Source organism: Setaria italica, chromosome IX, assembly GCF_000263155.2.
Source record: "Setaria italica strain Yugu1 chromosome IX, Setaria_italica_v2.0, whole genome shotgun sequence".
NCBI lineage: Eukaryota > Viridiplantae > Streptophyta > Magnoliopsida > Poales > Poaceae > Setaria > Setaria italica.
In genome coordinates this window covers 39213268-39231204 of record NC_028458.1, presented here as the reverse complement: position 1 = coordinate 39231204, position 17937 = coordinate 39213268, and the positions used below count along the sequence as shown (strand labels likewise).

The window sequence follows — 17937 nt, the reverse complement described above, 5'->3', positions numbered from 1 at the left end:
ATCTGATGATAGCTGGAGTAGCAATCGAGGAAGCATAGCAAGGCGCAGCCAGCGGTGGAGTCGACCACTTGATCGATCCTGGGTAACTCGAAAGGATCTTTCGGGCAATGTTTGTTGAGGTTGGTGTAATCGACACACATTCTCCATTCGTTATTTTTCTTGCGAACAAGCACAGGATTGGCGAGCCAGTCAGGATGGAAGACTTCCTTGATGAATCCTGCCGCGAGTAGCTTGGCTAACTCTTTTTTGATGGCGTCACGTCTGTCCTGAGCGAAGCGGCGTAGTCGTTGCCGTTTTGGAGTGGCTTTGGGATCAACATTAAGGGAGTGCTCGATCAGTTCCTTGGGCACACCTGGCATGTCGGCCGGCTTCCAAGTGAAGATATTGTGGTTAGCCCGAAGGAAACTGACGAGCGCGAGTTCCTATTTAGGATCCAGCCCTGTTCTGATCAGGGCTGTCTTGGAAGGATCACCGGTCTGGAGGTCGATCGATTTGAAGTCTTGCTCACTGGTAGGTTTCACCTTTGTGGAGCCCGACTTGTTTTCTGGGATCTCGAGTTCAGTTGGATGGAGTTTCTTTGAAGCTGTGAAGACTTGCTGCATGGGACTAGGAGATTGAGTAGTCGCAGCAATTTCCACGGCATCGGTGTCACACTCGTAGGATCTCCGGAGATCTCCTCGTAGCGTGAGCTCTCCTTGGGGACCTGGCATCTTTAGTACCAGGTAGACCTAATGTGGTATGGCCATAAACTTGGCTAGTGCTGGCCGCCCGAGTATGACGTGATAAGATGTGTCGAAGTCGGCAACCTCGAATCTGATGTACTCAGTGCGATAATGTTCCTTAGTGCCGAAGGTGACTGGGAGGACAACTTGCCCCAATGGTATGGCCGCGTTTCCAGGCACAATACCGTAGAAAGGTGAATCTGTTGGAGTAAGCATGTCCGTGACGTCGAGGCACATTTTCCTTAATGTTTTGGCAAAGATAACGTTGAGACCGCTCCCGCCATCGATGAGTACTTTGGTTAACTTGGAACCGGCCACAACTGGATCCATGACTAGTGGGAAACGGCCGGGTTCTGAAAATTTTGTCCATTGATCCTTTCTGTTGAAAGAAATTGGAACTTCCGACCATTTTAGCGGTGTGGGTCCGTCGGCTCGATAGCCATGATCTCCCGGAGTACGAGTTTGTTGGCTCGCTTGGATGCTGTACCAGGGATGCCACCAAAAATGACGTTGACGGTTTTTGAGGCTGGTTGGAAATCACCATCTTCATCTTCGTCGTTGCGGGCTTTGTTTTTTCCCTTGTCTCTGTTTTTGGCGTACTCTTCAGGAGTTGGTGGTGTTGGTAATTCTTGCATGACATGGCACATGCTGTAACAGTCCAATGCGGAGTGCTTGCTAGTCGGATGCCATGGGCACTGCTTTTTGAGTAGTTCCGTGAAGGTTGGCCCGTCATCGTTTCTACGTTGTCCCTTTTTCCCGGAGCTGGTCATGGCGGCAATGGTATTGTCAGGCTTCCTTTTGCGATTATGATTACCTAGATAGGAATTCCGAACATCATTATGATGAGGTTTATCTGAATCATTGTTGTGGGTGTTGTCGCGTCCGCGGTTACGGTGAGAACCGAACCGTTCGCGTTCTTTGTCTTCTTCATCGGCCCACTGTTGCACCATGAGCTTGAGTTCTTTGACATCGGCTGGCCGTCGGCGACCGAAGTCTTGGTAAGTTCGTCGATCATAGAGTCCGTTTTGGAAACACTCGATGATGTCTGCTTCGGAGATGTCTACGATGGTAGCCTTCTTTTCAAAAAACCGTCTCAGGTAGTCGCGCAAAGTTTCACCCTCTCTCTGCTTAATTTGTTGTAAGTCAATCTTGTTGCCTGGTCTAGCCATGGAGCCGGCGAAGTTGTTGGTAAAAGCCTTTGTCAAGTCTGCCCAGGAGTCGATGGACTTGGGTTTAAGTGACTCGAGCCAGGTCAGTGGTGCGGGTTCCATGCATATGGGGAAATGAATGACTTTGGTGTCGTTGTTACCACGGCTGCTTCGACAGCTAGCGAGTAACAACGGAGCCATTGAACTGGATCTTGCTTGCCATCGTACTTGGTGATGCCAGTCGGTTTGAATTTTTCAGGTAATTTTGTTTTCATCCCCCGGTTTGTGAAAGCAGGAAAGTGATTGTAGCTGTCGACTTCCCGTTCACGCCGGCTGTTGAGGATTTCTCGTAGATCACTGATGTTGGACATCTCGCGGTTCTTACGAGTAGGGCGAACACTTTTAACCGAGTTGGTGCAGCTAGCTTCACCTACATCCTTCTGTTGTGTAGGAGTTTTATGCTTGCTTGGACCTTGGCTGTGTTGCCGAGGCTGGTTGACTGCCTCGTTGTTTCGTGGGGCGGCATTTTTATCTGCAGCCTCCCTGCTTCCATTTGTAATGCGAGGAACGGACGGGATTGGTGATTCTTTGTCAAGCAGCTTGTAAGCTTGCTCTGCGAGTTGTGCAATTAGTCCATTGCCACGCTGCACGAGTTGAGCTGTGGCTGTGTTATCATTATCTTGAGGCATCAATGTCATCAAAATGTTGATGGAAGCGATAGCCGCGAGTGGAGTGTTGTGCTCCTGAGCCTGAACTGCATCGAAAGCCCGTTCAAGGTTTGTAATAGGGATACTTGTAGCCATTGACTGTCGACGCTCAGCTCGAGTAGTATTGCACACCCTTCGTTGCTTGCGCTATTCAGGAGTTTCATTGTCGGCTGTAGACTCATCGTCAGAGATGTTGTTGACTTGTGCTAGTCGCCCGGGGGTTCTATTCTGGCTAGTTCCCGGGTTGTTAACTGGAGTAATAACGAGTATCTCTCTGTCCGGGTAGTAGCTTCCGGAACTTGATGTAGCAATTTCTGTGTAGCTTCCTTCGTGGTTGGAGGTAAGTGGAACGCCTTCTTGATATGGCAAGTTGTCTATATGGGCGATGAGGCGCGAGTCGTAGTCACGGTCGAGAAAAGATGGTCGCAATCCCAGCCAATGGACGAATCTGCCTTTCGACGTCGAAGTTATTACCAACCCTTGGGCTGGGCCAGATAATGGTATTTCCAGAGAGTAGGATGAGTCGGAGTCAACGTCTTCATCACAACCGAGTTCAACTCGGGTTCGAGCAAGAAAATCTTGATAGACTTTTGTCGCGTTGCAAAGTCCGTGCGGGAACCATTTTGAAGTCGAGGCTGATTTCGATGCCGACTGAGGGCGCCGAATCCGAAGCGAGTCCGACCCTGAGTCCAGGGGTCGGCCGAGCCCGACCCTGTGAGGGAATAGCTCCACCTCGCCCGACCCTGAGTGGGACTCCGCCTCGCCCGACCCCGAGTTCTGGGGTCGGGAGAGCCTGTCCCTGTGGGAGGGTAGCTCCGCCTCGCCCGACCCCGAGGCCTGGGGTTGGCGAAGCCCGACCCTGCGGAAGGGTAGCTCCGCCTCGCCCGACCCCGAAGTAGGCTCCGCTTCGCCTGACTCTAGGGCCTTGGGTCGGCGGAGCCCAACCCTTGAGCGAGATGTTGGAGTAGTCCGAGGCGAAGTCGAGTCCAACGCGTAGTCGAACTTGGGCTTGACTTTGAAATCTTGATTTTTCCTGGTTACTTCTTTTGGTTTCTTCTCCTGAGAGTTGACGATCTGGTGTCGGAACGATCCCGAGCCTTCGGCAACGTAGAGCCAGGATCCGAAAACGAAGGTGACGCCGGCTTCGATGAAGAAGACGGGCCTGATTATGACTTTCGCCATTGAGTTCTCGCTGAGAAACTCGACGAGGACCCCTACCTGGCGTGCCAGCTGTCGGTGTTTTAGACCGGCAACCCGCCTAGGGGTACCCTAGGTGGTATTTTATGCGGTAAGGGTCGTCGAGAATCAAGTAATCAATGGTGACGCAAAGAACATGATTTAGATAGGTTCGGGCCGCTAGATCGCGTAATACCCTACGTCCTGTGTGTTGGTTTGTATTGATCTTGGGGATCTGTTTTGAGGGGGGGTCCCTGCCCGGCCTTATATACCCGGGAGGGCAGGGTTACAAGTCTGAGTCCTAGTCGGGTACTATTACAGAGTTCTACTCGGAGCCAACCCGAGTAGTTTTCCATAAATATACAAGACTAGTCCGAGTAGGATACGCCCATCCTTGTTCTGATCACGTCCGAGTACGTCCCATAGTGGGCCATCCAAGGCCTACTCGTGGTTCTGGGGAGTAGTCCCGACAGTACTATCTTCCCTTCCGGTGCCATCTTCCTAAACCTATCTTGCTGAGTGGGATTTCTCCTACCCTTCATTGCATTGACCGAACTCGGTTACGCTCTTCCCACTGTTCGCTTACGATCTGATCCTCCTTTCCTTCCACGGATGCGACTAAAAAGAGAGTAGCTTCTCCTACTTGCCTTGTTGAAACTAGTCATTCTGTTTCTGCTATGGCTGGTTTATCGGTTGCTCCAACTGTCCAATCTGTCCCAACAGAGTTAGGCATTCCTTCTGAGCTAGCTAGGGAGTCAATAGCAAGACCGGGTACAACAAGCCTATTAAAGAATGAAGTAGCTCGAGTTCGGGGTTATCTCTCCTAAATAGAGGTTCACTTCGACTTTACTACTTTCTAGCCAACACACTCTACTCAAATTGAAGGAAATTGTTTGGCCCCTATTCTATTTATTTATTAAGGGAGGGTACTCATAACATTGAATCACTATTTTTCATTCCTAATGTTCATCTCAAGCTGGCTTCGACATCTGGTTATCGTGTTTCTTTCTCCTCCTTTTCGATCGCTTGCTCTCATGCTTGCAATCGATGATTCACTTGTTTAACCTGACCTTGAGGAATCACTTCGCTCAGATGAAATTATAATGAGCTTTTTGGTCTCCCTCTGGTCGGTGCTCAAGGAAAAGCAAATTCTAAACGATCTAAATGATCTCTCTCTATGAAGTTTTATTTCACTTAGGATGTGGCAACCATGCTCAAGTTCAGGTCTTAATTCAATGGTCCAATGCAGCACTAGAGGATGCAACTTGGGAAGATGCTTCTTATATTCATAAATAGTTTCCCACCTTTCTAGCTCAACCCTTTCTCCTAACTCCATTCATTCCTTATTTTAGAAGAACAAAGATGAGTTCAAAAGACAAAGATGAGAGCACTCGTGATTCAGTAAGTTGACTACTTTGTTCGCACTTTCTATTTGCGTAAGAAAAGTATGCTCCTTTCCCTCCTCCAACTGCCAGAGTTCACTAGAGCGAAAGAAAATTAGATGGATTGAGTGACGCGACATTAACCAACTTGGATTTAGCCCTCCTCTCTACTATCTACTAGCTAGACGTCATACTACTGGCTAGACCTCATATTAGACCTAATCCTGCACCTCCACCACCACAACCAAGACCCAATTCAATATCTTAATAGGAAGAATGTCTTGATCTGGAAATTCTTGTATCAAAAGGAAAGAGTAGAGAAACCATACTCTGGCGCATAGTTAGTGGTAGAGTGCTTATTGAAAAAAAATAGAGGGTTTAGTAATCTCCTGGTACGATAAATAATTAGTATAGTAAATGGATGCATAAGATTTCTCTCGATTTAGAATCGGATTTGGCGGCATGGCCAAGCGGTAAGGCAGGGGACTGCAAATTCTTTATCCCCAGTTCAAATCTGGGTATTGCTTGACCCACTAAATACTTTGGATTTCTTATTATCATAACATAAGTAGTGTTCGAGATCACAAGGCTACAATGTCTTGTGTGCGAAATAGTGCCATTGGTTAGTGAAGTTAGCTGACAATCATCATATCATAGCCATAGTCTAAGGACTCTAAAGAAGATAGTGAACCTGAGGTTGTCTCCAATCCCACGAGTCCAATAGGAAGAGCTAGTCCTCTAAAGTAAAGTAGGCGAATTCTGGCTAAATAAAAGAATTCTTACTTTCACGGCCATCAAACATTCCAAGACATCTCTTCAAGACTATTCGACTCAGCTCTGTGTAGGCAGAGCCAAGAACTAGATCCGTATCCCATGATCAGTAATCTTACAATTACACAACCACCAGATCCTTTAGGTTTCTTCGATCTATCGATAACTGATAGACAGACGCCTTTGACACTTCCTCCAGGTGGAGTTGATTAACACTCTCATGGTTGGTCGATGGAAATAGCAAGACAAGACAGACATGATAATCTGATAAATATATGTGGTGATCCCTTAAGCAATATCTAATAATTAAATGTGTCCAAGATTCAATTGATTGGTTGAAGCCAAGGTCTCGAGCTAGTCCATGTTTCTATATGATATTATTAATAATGCGCAGCACCAAGCCAAAAATTGGGGAATGAATTGAATCGATTGCCTTCCTTTCCTGAATAGCTGGACGGACAAGAAAGATATTGGTACTTAACTGTAGGGACACAAAAGCTCTGAATCCTTCATTTGATGAATTTCTAATCAAAGCAAGCGAGAGATAAACAAAAGGTTAGGAGTTTGGAATGACAACTAGTCACTTCTTGCTGAAGATCTGTTCAGTGAAGGAAGCTTCACTATGATGTGTTAATGCCAATGGAGGATATGTTGCATGTTTGGTGTCCAAAGAAATGAGGATACTGGAACTAGCTTCTGGGGTCCAAGGATACCTCCTCCTTTCACTTTCATCTCTTCAAAATTCTCCTAAGGTCTGGCCTTCTACTCTACTTTGATTCAGATTCATTTGTTGAGAGATAGTGGATAGAATGAATAGTAGATGTTCCGTTGTAAGCAGTTACGAATAGGGAGGGTATCATTAAACCCAGTCTTCGCTTAAGACTTATCTAGTTTTGCTCCCTACTCTCAAGTAAGTAGAAGGGGAAGGGATAAACCTAAACTCTGACCTATGCTGTTGGTCAGAGAAATCCTCCTCTTTTAATAGAACTATGCGATTTTGACAACAATTTTGAAAAAGAGGGATGGTAGAAGTCCTTGCGAGGTAGAGCAAGACAAATGGATCTATCATTCCGCAAGAAGTTTCCTTTTCAGGGTAATAAGAGGAGTGGTGCCTTTAGATTGATTTTCTTGTCTATCTTTGAATGAAAGATGCATAAACTAAAGAAAAGATATGCCCATCTGGATGTTCCAAATAAAGATATTGTGTTCAAAATAACATTAATTGCTTGAGTGTTGAGTTGCACACATCTCTCTTTGTCTTTTGACAAGTTTTTGTAGTTGCTCCAATCAACTATAGGAAGAGAGACGCTTGCATCCACAATACGCTCAACAAGAGGATTAATAGTCCTAAAAGCATTGAGTACATGAATTGACCAAGGTAGAAAATTTGAGCTATCCTTTTGGAGAAGCACCGGCTCCGACTCGATAGGCGTCAACATCCTTTTCTCACGGCGGTGAAGCTCTTTAGTGAGATCTTGCTCTGATACCACTTGTAAGGACCGAGGATGCCGCCTAGAGGAGGGTGAATAGGCGTTCTGAAAATTAACACCTTTAAAAGCGGAAACGATTAGTAATGAGAGTTTCCGAATGAAAACTCCAAATCAGAGCGATACAACCCCTCACAAGTTAGCCAAAGAGTATATAAAAGATACTAAATGAATCTAGGAGCCACAACCCTGCAACACAAAGATTAGAGCAGTGAATAGATAAAAAACAATGCAGCAGCCGATACTGGACACGTCCGATATAGTTACCGGACACGTTCGGTTAACTCAAATGCTACAGGCAATACCAGACACGTTCGGTAGTGCTACCGGACACGTCCGGTATACACGATTCCAAACTTCAATCCAACCTGTAGGAACCCACTAAAGATTGTGCCACACACAGGTAACCTGCACAAGAGCTGGAGCAACACAAATAGATCACAAATACCAAAAGAAATAGAATCAAGACACGGTATTTGTTTTACCGAAGTTCGGACTCCATCGAGTCCTACTCTCTATTGAGGGGGCTGCGGGCGACCCAGCGAAGGTCAGCCCTAGAGGATCCACGAAGTTCACTCTAGCCAGAGTCTTTTCCAACTCCTTTTCCTCCTTCCACTAGTTGATTCCTTCCCTTGCAGCGGCGGAATCGACCGTTACAAACTTTCGGAGGCACACCACAATCTCCTGGGTGCTCTTAAGCGACGCCTAGCTGTCTAGGACCGAAGAGTCCAAGAGTAACAAATGCGAATCAAGAGATCGATAATATGCACAAGTGCTCAAGTGGATGGCTTAGCTCTCTTTTTCAAATTTCACTCAACCCACAATTGGATTTGGCAATTTAATTCAATCACTCACTAAGAGAGGGTTTGGGAGAGTTGGCAAGGCTCAAAAACATGTGAGAGAACTAGCAGAATTAGCAGCCTCCAAAGGTGGAGTCTTGGGGGTATTTATAGCCCCTATGAAAAACTAGCCATTGGGACATACCGGACACATCCATCCAGTATGCATACCGGACACGTCCAGTGTGACTTGCACTACGCCAAAGGTTAGAGAGTTAAAAGCGTGCGAGGCGTCAGAACTCCCGACTATTGCCGGAACTTCTGACACCCGTTCCTTTTGAAAAACTAGCCATTGGACTCTGGTCGGAAACGTCCGGTATGACCAGTACAGTTAACTCTCAACTCATTAAGGTGTCGGGACTCCCGACGCTTGTTGGAACTTCCGACCCCCGGAACTCCCGACGATTGTCAGAACTTCTGACTATCTCAACCACTCAAAACCACAGAGACAAAATTATGCACCTTGCTAATATCGGACACGTCCGGTATGTATACTGGACACATTCGGTATTTACTGGCAATGTGCAACAAGTTAGCGATTTAGGTCTCTCTCATGTCCGGTATCAAACTTCCATGGGTTGACTTGAGCACTTATGAATATTTATCTATCAACATGATGCATCCCTCTTTATAGTATGGTGTTCCTATAAACTCAAGATTAAATGGAAATAAATTTTTAACCTCTTGAGTTGATTTCTTTCAATCAATGCCGTGTCTTTCAATCTTCATAAAGTGAGGGTGCCAACATGTCCATTTTGATTTTCTTCATGAGCATAGCCATCTTGAGCACATGACTTGATTCCATTCATCAAATATGAATAACTCCAAATGCATCAAGTCACTTCCATCAATCATATTCTAATAATCAATTTCCTGTTTGACACTCAACAAACTTCTTAGTTCTTTAATCGTTGTTGTCAATCAATCATCCAAAACCCACTAAAGGGTTGGATGCACTTTCAGGCACCTCTATTATCTAATTAGGATCTTTTGTAAGGTGTTAAAGTTATAGATAGAGGGGTGTAGTCTTGGCTAGACCGTTAAGTTTAATTCCGCATTTGTTTTGGTTAGCCGGTGGGATTAGTTTTAGAAAGGACTATTCACCCCCCTCTAGTCCGCCATCTCGACCCTTCAAAAGTTAATACCTTCCACTTGAGTATACCTTGTGCTACCAATCTTGCTTTGTTTCTCACCACTATGCCATCTTGATCTTGCTTGTTGCGAAAGACCCATTTGATTCCAATCACATTGTAGTTCTTTAGCCTCTCAACAAGTTCCCACACTTGATTTCTAGTGAAGTTGTTCAACTCTTCATGCATGGCATTTACCCAATCAACATCCATCAATGCATCTTCAATCTTGGTTGGCTGAAATGATGATACAAATGAGTAGTGTTCACAAAAGGATGCTAATCTTGATCTTGTTTGCACACCACTTTGAATATCTCCAATAATATGATCCAATGGATGATCTCTTGCAATGTTTGTAGGTTGGAGTATTGGGACTTGATCATTTGCTTGAGATGAACTAGCTTGTTGATCTTGCACTTGTTGGACTTGAGATTGATCATGAAAACCACTTGAGCTATCTTGATTTGTGTCAACTTGCACACTAGGATTGAACATTTGATCTTCTTCATCATCAACTTGTCTTGGCCTTATATCACCAATATACATGTTCTTCATAGCATTGACCAATTGAGTGCCTTTTACATCATCTAGATTCTCATTTTCATCTTGAGGGCCCTTAGTTTCATCAAATTCAACATCATGCACCTCTTCAAGAGTACCACTAGACAAATTCCAAACTCTATATGCTTTGCTTGTCCCGCCGCAGTCGATCGGGAAGCTTTCCTTGGGCGTGAAGCTCGACGGCGTAGGCGGCGTCTCCGCACCACTGTCGGTCACGGGCCGGCCCTGACCGAACATGGTGGTTGTTGTCGCTGCCAGCGCTGCGGCTAGCAGCAGTAGCAACGCCGGCGGGAGCGTCCCTTTCGGCGGTGAGATCGACCGTTACAAACTTTCGAGGCACAACACAATCTCTTGGGTGCTCTCCGACGACGCCTAGCCATCTAGGACCGAAGAGTCCAAGAGTAACAAATGCAAATCACGAGATCAATAATATGCACAAGTGCTCAAGAGGTGGCTTGCTCTCAAATTTTAATTTCTCTCAACCCACAATTGGATTTTGCAATTTGGATCAATCACTCACTAAGAGAGGGTTGGAAAGTGTTCTCAAGGCTCTAGAAAGGCTTAGGGAACCAGTAGAATCAACAGCTTCCAAAGGTGGAGGCTCAGGGGTATTTATAGCCCCCTCCATGAAACTAGCCGTTTTTTATAGCCGTTGGTGCATAACGGACATGTCCGGTAGGAATACCGGACATATCTGGTAGGACCTGCACAACGCCAAGTCAGTAAGTCAATTGTGTGCCGGAACTCTTGACGTTTATCGGGACTTCCGACTCTTGGAACTCCTGACACTTGCTGGAAGTTCCGACTTCCGACACTCGGAACTTCCAACGATTACTGGGACTACCAACGAACCCAACTGAGAACATGGACGAATTCACCCCTGTGACCCTCCTCCTACCGGACATGTCCGGTAGGTCCGACCACAGTAAGTTAAGTTAGACCCTCAAGTCTCTCTCACTCGAACCTCTTATCCTGGCATTACGATCTTTGTAGATTCAGTATCTTGTCTCTTATCTTGTTTGACTTTTCATGTTTGATTAAAGCATTGCTTGATACTCCACCTGCAGCATCGCTTTCCTCTCTCTCTCTCTCTCTCTCTCTCTCTCTCTCTCATTTTTCAGGGTTATGAGTTAAGAGTTCAGGGTTTCAAAGTTCTAAGCAATGGGGTTCAGAGTTCTAAGCAATGTGCAAGTTCAGGCTTAAAAAATTTAGGTAGAGTGCACTGATTCAAATATTTGAGGAAAACATACAGTGAACCATGTTCTGTTGTTTATCTCCTGGTCATTTTGCAACCTGAAATTTCAAATTTTAAATTTCTTATCCAATTTTTAGTTTAAAACAATGTCATATGTGCATTCTGATTTTTGCAGTATCATACATGAAAATATTATTAGCATGTCCATCCAAGCAAAGAGAGAAAGCAAAGAGGATGAAACAGTAGGTACTTATCCTGTTACAGGCGAATTTTTTTGAAAACCTTAAATGACTAATAACCTTTAGTTTAGATTGATGATTGTTAACCATTTAATACTTATTTTTCTAAGAAGAGGCTTTCTGTTGCATTTCGATTTTAGCAACTAATTTTTCCTTTCCTGTTGATTTGATGCAGGGGAGGAATAGCTGGCTGTACGTGTGATCAATGGGGCCATTCTAAATCATGATTTCCCGTGGCAACTCACGGGTATTTACCTAGTGCTATATAATATGCTGGACAAGTGGATATCATAGCTGCTACTCCTAAGTCCTACCTGCTAGCATGCTACTGCTGTAGTATTACTGCATATTCACACAACTAATCTTTATAGGTCTCAATCTCAAGCATTGTTTGTTGTACAAGATTTTAATTGTTTTAATGTGTCCCCAGAGCACGCGGGCTTCTCTGGTGAAGTACCCATCTTCCTCCATGGTACAACCCCGCTAGGGGATCTTTGCTCGGTCAGGCTCGCCATAGAGCGGCTGGAGCGAAGCGTCTTGGGTTTTGACTGCCTAGTGACAATTTGTCGGCCAGGCCTTCCGAGCAATGGGAGGTCGGTCAACCATCCCGTTGCTTGGAGTATAGACAGAGGCCTAGAGGCTTCGATCGGTACTTAGCGAGGGCGTGAGAGCGCACCTGCTAGGTGTAGCCTCTAAGTCGCTGACCGATCTATAGAATCAGTCAAGGGATTAATTCCTTTGTAAGGGTATTTAGTATCGGGCTTATGTAACCTTGCTGTTTGGTATTTGTCAGTATCTAAATTGGAAATGTAGTTTGTGAGATACTCCCTGCATTATGAAATGGTTATTGTATTTCATACAAGAAAAAGTCAATTTTACAAACTTTGATCAACAATTATTCAAACTACATACAAGTTTAGGACAAAAAACTTACAACAGTAGATTTGTATTCAAGTACCTCTGGTATGATATTGTTTCTTTGGCAAATAATAACAATCTGTTAGAGAAATAGGTGGTCAAAATCTATTATGCACGACTTTTTGCTTATCAAAATACACTTACATTTTTTTGAATGGAGGGAGTAATATGGTTTAAAGATTGTTAGTCACAGAATACATGCAATCATTATTTGGTGCCAAAACAAGGCCACATTTGGCACCTAAGATCTAGCCCGCACAAGCAATGGACAATGGACCATAGCTGACTAGACAAACTTTTTTTTTTGACGAAGGGAGTAGCTTCCAATCAAACCCTAGTCAATTTTTCAAGGAAAAATCAATTTTGTTGACCTACTTCCTCTGTCCGAAAAAGAATGTAAATCTCGTCCGAAAAAGAATGTAAATCTCGTTTTACAAGGAGTCAAAGGATCTTTAGTTTGGCTAAGTTTATAGAACATATTATCTACATTTAGATTTTGAGTTAAATTGATCGTGAAGATACATCACATGATTAATCTAATGATACTTATTACGCATCGTAAACATCAATACCTTTTTAAATAGATTTGGTCAAAATTAAGAATCTTTGGTCTTCACAGGATGCGAGATTTGCATTTTTTTCTTGGAACGGAGGTAGTACTAAATAAAGCCACAAAACATACTTTGGCACAACTAAACTTTGGCCAAACGCAACTTTATCTTGGCACATGCACCAACAAGGCAAAATAACTTTGGCAATTTGCTTCTTCTTTTTAAGCAAAACTTTGGCAATTTGGTATGCACAAATTTTGGCAGGACTTCTGTGGGTCATAAACCAGACATGCCTCTGCAAAAGAAACATCTTCGGACTGGCAACTTTAAGCAAGTTTGAATTTCTCCTTCAGGGACCCAAGGTGGCACTATCAGTATCAGGCTTGCACCCAGAATTTGAAGTGAAGAATAATACCACTAAATATGTAGGGATGCTGCAAGTCAAACAAGCAAAAAATGAACAAACAAGAACCAGCAAATTGTAGCACTGTGTTTACTTGTACTCCTGTTCAGGTTCTATGAACATGGTAAAGCACCACATAAATGTCAAACCTACAAGGGCAACCACAGCCAGCAGATACACCAGTCTGCCAACCAATGCAGGAATTGAAATGGGCATGGCAGGTGGCGCCAAAAGATGGAATTTCATCATGGTACAATTTTGCCAGTTCGAAAGTACCTCTACTTCAGAACTTCTGAAGCAATCATCAGTTGCATGAAGATTGAAACAAAGATCTTAGTTCCACAAAGCTGAATCAGAACAAAAGGAGATGCACTTGCAACCAAAACAGACTAGAGATCCCCAGAATGTTTTTACACAAAGGAAAAAATGGCTACATGGTCTCTTTATGCTCTTGTTCTTTCAGTCTCAGAACTGGCTCATACATTTGTGTATTCTCTGGTGGACTACAGCAATGATTCATGCCCTCCCTTGGTTGCTAAAAGCTAAAACTACTACTATGAACTACAAGCATCCTCCATCCTTATGAACAGGGTTATTTTTCTTTTTATCTCAAAAAAATTAACATGGTCAAAACTAATGGGAAGATTCTTATCTTTTGAGTCTCAAGAGTTATTCCGCTGCTTATTCACATGCTATACTCTTCCCATGGGAGAAAACGGAGGGTTCATGACAATAGATGGAGGTGCTTTTTCATTCCTGCTCTTTGGTTTCTTTTTCTCCTTGGTCGTGACTGAGTCAATTAACTGCTTCACTTCCTCCTTCAGAAGCATCTTCAGCGAGCTGGAGTATAGCTTGTTCTTGAATTTGTCGATACCAATGTCTGAAGAAGCTTCAGAACAGTGAAGCAAAGAGATGCAGATAGAAAACGCCTGCAACGCTGATAGTCGTGCATGAAAATCCACCGAGAAATGTCCATTCCCATCCGCCTTCATCAAAAGGGCAGGGAGAACTTCTTTGTTACCCTGTTCCAACAATTGCAGCATATAAATTAAAGATGGCATTTAGTTGAACATAGCTTTAGAATGTAATCATGAATATTGTGTATACAAATAAAGTCAGTAAATACTTTGCTGCAAAGCTTTTCAAGGCAGGATCAAACAAGAAACAACTACCCTATTAGCTTTAAATGCGGAGGCTAGAACTTTATTATTAATAAAGCTTCCTTCATCTAAAAAATAACTTGAAATGCATCTATGGATAGGGCACTTGATATGTTAGCTGATCTTTAAATGTCACAGGCAGCCATTTGCGGAAACATGAATAGATTGACACACAAAGTCTTACTTTCTTTCATTACATTTAGTTGTCCCTTCACAGCTCAAAATACAAAGCAGTAATAACTATTTATCTGTTAAAAGAGAAAATAATCAGGTGTACCTGAGCAAATAGCTCCATAGGAACTTTACTTTCATTCATCACAGAATCAACCCAGTAACTATCATATGCATTATCAAGGACAACAATTGGGCAAGACATGTCCCATCCACCACAATCACAGGCCCCACCAGACTTCAGGCGGTCAAGTAATGGTGACGGACTGGCTTCATCATCCCTTGGCAGCCCATGCGCACCACCTGCTGTAACCGCTTTGATACTACCAGGTAATGATCCAGCTCTCAGTTGTTTCGATTTTGTTTTATGAAATGGCACCTGGATCACGACAGCAGCAACCTCCAAATGAGGATGAAGATCTTCTCGGGACCAAAGGCAAGATGTTGATAGATCTGAGTCATTCCTTGTAGTATTTTGTCGCTGCATCAGATCATTTCTGTCTCGGGTAGAGATGGAATTGTTGACAACATTGCAGAATGATGGTCGAACGGAATCGGTACATTGAATTCTCTCAACAGCAGAACTCCGTCTTGCATGAGCAATGTCATACAAAACAAATTCCGTGGTGGCTGAGTTATTCAAAATACCATCTTCTTCAACATTAGAGTACAAATAGGAAGACACGTGCATCTGGCCTACAATTGGTGGTAGACAACCACGCCTATCCTTTGAGGCCCTTCCCACAGTGCTCGCTCGCTTGCCACTGCTATGGAAAGTATAAATCCAATTCAGTTCATTCCCAGCTTTCCACGTGTTAGCATATATTGATTCTTCTGGGCCCTTGGTACAAAACTCAAAACCGAAAGCACCATTATTTGGATCCAATTTAATAACAGCATGAAGATGAGTTGGCGATGAACTGACAGTCAATTGCTGGGCTTCCCCATTTGTCTGGCAATCAGGTGTGAGGCTTTGCTCCATCCTTGAGATATCACTTAACAAGGATTTGCGTAATACTCTACCTTTTCCTCCAAATGGTGTATTACTAGATTTTGCATCTTCTGTTTCCATCAGAGAAGGAGAAGGGTTCCGTTGAGACTTCGACTTCATGATAGGATCAAGTATTTTCTTGAACGGACTAGATCGAGCCTTTTTGTTGCCAACACATTCTGATGAACATGTAGCATCAAAAACACCCACCTTCGTTGACAAGGACTTGGGCAGATTACTTGCATCTCTTTCATCAGGACAAACACCAACTGACTGTTGGCAATTTGATCTTGCAACTTCGGTACAGCTGCCTTCTAGCAAATGAGGGGCTGCATTTGTGCATGAACCTTTGGCGGTATCTTCTTCAAGTGAAATCTCCAGGAAACTGTCTACTGCACCATTTTTCAACAAATTGCAGTCTCTGCGTGGCCTTTCAACCGTTAAATCATCCTCAGGGATCTCATGGAGTGAAAGTTTCAGAAACTCTCTGGAAGCTTGATGAATTGTCCCCATAGAAGACCTTGTATTGCATGAATAGCTTCGCTGCGGAAAGAAGCAAGCACCACTTGTGCTAGGCTGAGAGGACGAATTAACAACCTCAAAGGACAAAAATGTGTCTTTATTGCTCGAATAATTTATTTTCCTCCTCCCTTGGAGATTCCTAAGTCTGCTAACCTCACTGGAACTCTGATACATAGAGCCGCGCTTGTGCATGATGCTATCTTCCGGATTTGCATCTCGATATCTTGAAGGCAAACTTTTGCAGTGGAAATTAGGGACCCTGTCAAGGCATGGTTCTCTGAATTTTTCATCTCTGCATTTCAATTGGTGAAATCTGCTTGTTTCTGTGTCTCTGCTGGTACTCTCAGTTTCTTCACTGATTGATTTCATGCTTTCCTTGGATGCACTTAGACGAGAACGATTCCCCATAGAGGAAACCTGCAAACCAAATCACAAATATAGTTAGCTAATTTGGTCCAAAATCTACACTTCTTTTGTAGTACGATGCAGTTTTTCATAGCAATGCAAATAGAAGAGACAGAAATCACAGAGCCTTTTTTTTTTGTCTATAAGCCGGTCATAAAATAGCTAGTGCCTAGCAGGATGCTGCTCTGGAACATCAAACAAAAAGGTCAAACTTCGAGATGGTTGCCACCTGTTTGTGCAGAAAAGCTACTAGTACTAGATGACACATACACTCCTAGTAGTTTACAAGTGAAGTGTTCTCATCAGAACAGAAAATGGGGGTACGCATTATGTATCATCCATCCACATTTTCTCTCACTAAATGGTAAACAGAACAGTCTTATATTCCCCATAGACACAATATATAAGCTTTCCCACCCTTAAGACTAGATTCAACATCCATTAAAACTGAACTCTTCAATCCCACATAAATCTGAGCATTTCCGCGACCCAATGAATCCAACCATCCGAAGAGGCAGACCCTCCTCCAGGAACTCCAAATACTCACTCCCGCATCAAATCCCAATATCCAATCAATAGACCCGCCGCATTTCTTGAGACGACGCAGGGATTTTCACCAAGAAAACGAACCCAACCTTGGCCAATCTCCCGCGCCCAAATCCCCACCCAATGCACCCCAACATTAACACAGCAAAGTAGCAGAAAGACAGGAGTTCGAAATCGAAGCAACTCGAGACCAGTCGCAGAAACAGAGTGGAGCAATCCCATTACCTCGCTGAGAACCAGATCAACGCAGCAGAGCAGCAGGCGAGGCGGATCCCTCGCGCCTCTCACTCCCCGTCTCCCGCGCGAGAGCGAAACCAAAAATGCATTTGAGGTGGGGCGAGTGGGTGGGTGCGCTCGCTGACCTACTCTCCCCTCGGCGGCTGAACAAATGAATGAGCTTAGTCTCTGGTGTCCGAACTCCGAAATCTCCTTCCGCGTCTGCAGGGTGCGAGCGCGGAATAGCACGAGCTAGAGGGACCGGAGCGTAAGATTTCCTGGAAGCATGGTACGGTGCCCAGATTATAGCATAGTTTAGGCGCTTTGGAACAGCGCTTTTGCGTATCCCGCTGCTAATTAAGGCCGCCTCATGATTAGTAAATTAATTAGTGCGTCGCAGTAATTACCATGGGAGCGTAAGCATCGGGGCGAGCGCCGTTCCCGGAGGACACAGAGGCCTGAGTGAGTGAGACTGTTTGATGACCGATGAGAGGGTTCGAGAACATGCACGGTGTGCTCCGTTTCTCAATCTTTGATTCGACTGCTCGTACACGCGGCGTCGTGTACTGTACCATGCGTGGTACATACGTACACGCCCTCTGGTCTCCCGCGTAGCGTAAGCACGCAGTACGGACCCTCCCCCGGTCCCCCGACTTTTTTGTTTTTTGGCCCTTTTTGCGAAAAAATTCACAAATAG

The 17937-nt window shown here is 44.3% G+C and overlaps 1 protein-coding gene across 1 annotated transcript; it reads right to left on the bottom strand.

Annotated features, from left to right (window-relative positions):
* Positions 1-13353: 13353 nt before the first annotated feature.
* LOC101786321 lies at positions 13354-17441 on the bottom strand. Its single transcript, XM_004983688.3, has 3 exons — positions 17250-17441; positions 14667-16490; positions 13354-14251 (listed from the first exon to the last, which is right to left on the bottom strand). Exons 2-3 carry the CDS (start codon positions 16479-16481, stop codon positions 13922-13924), a joined length of 2145 nt encoding a protein of 714 aa, XP_004983745.1. The 5' UTR covers positions 16482-16490; positions 17250-17441; the 3' UTR covers positions 13354-13921.
* Between the last annotated feature and the right edge of the window lie 496 nt (positions 17442-17937).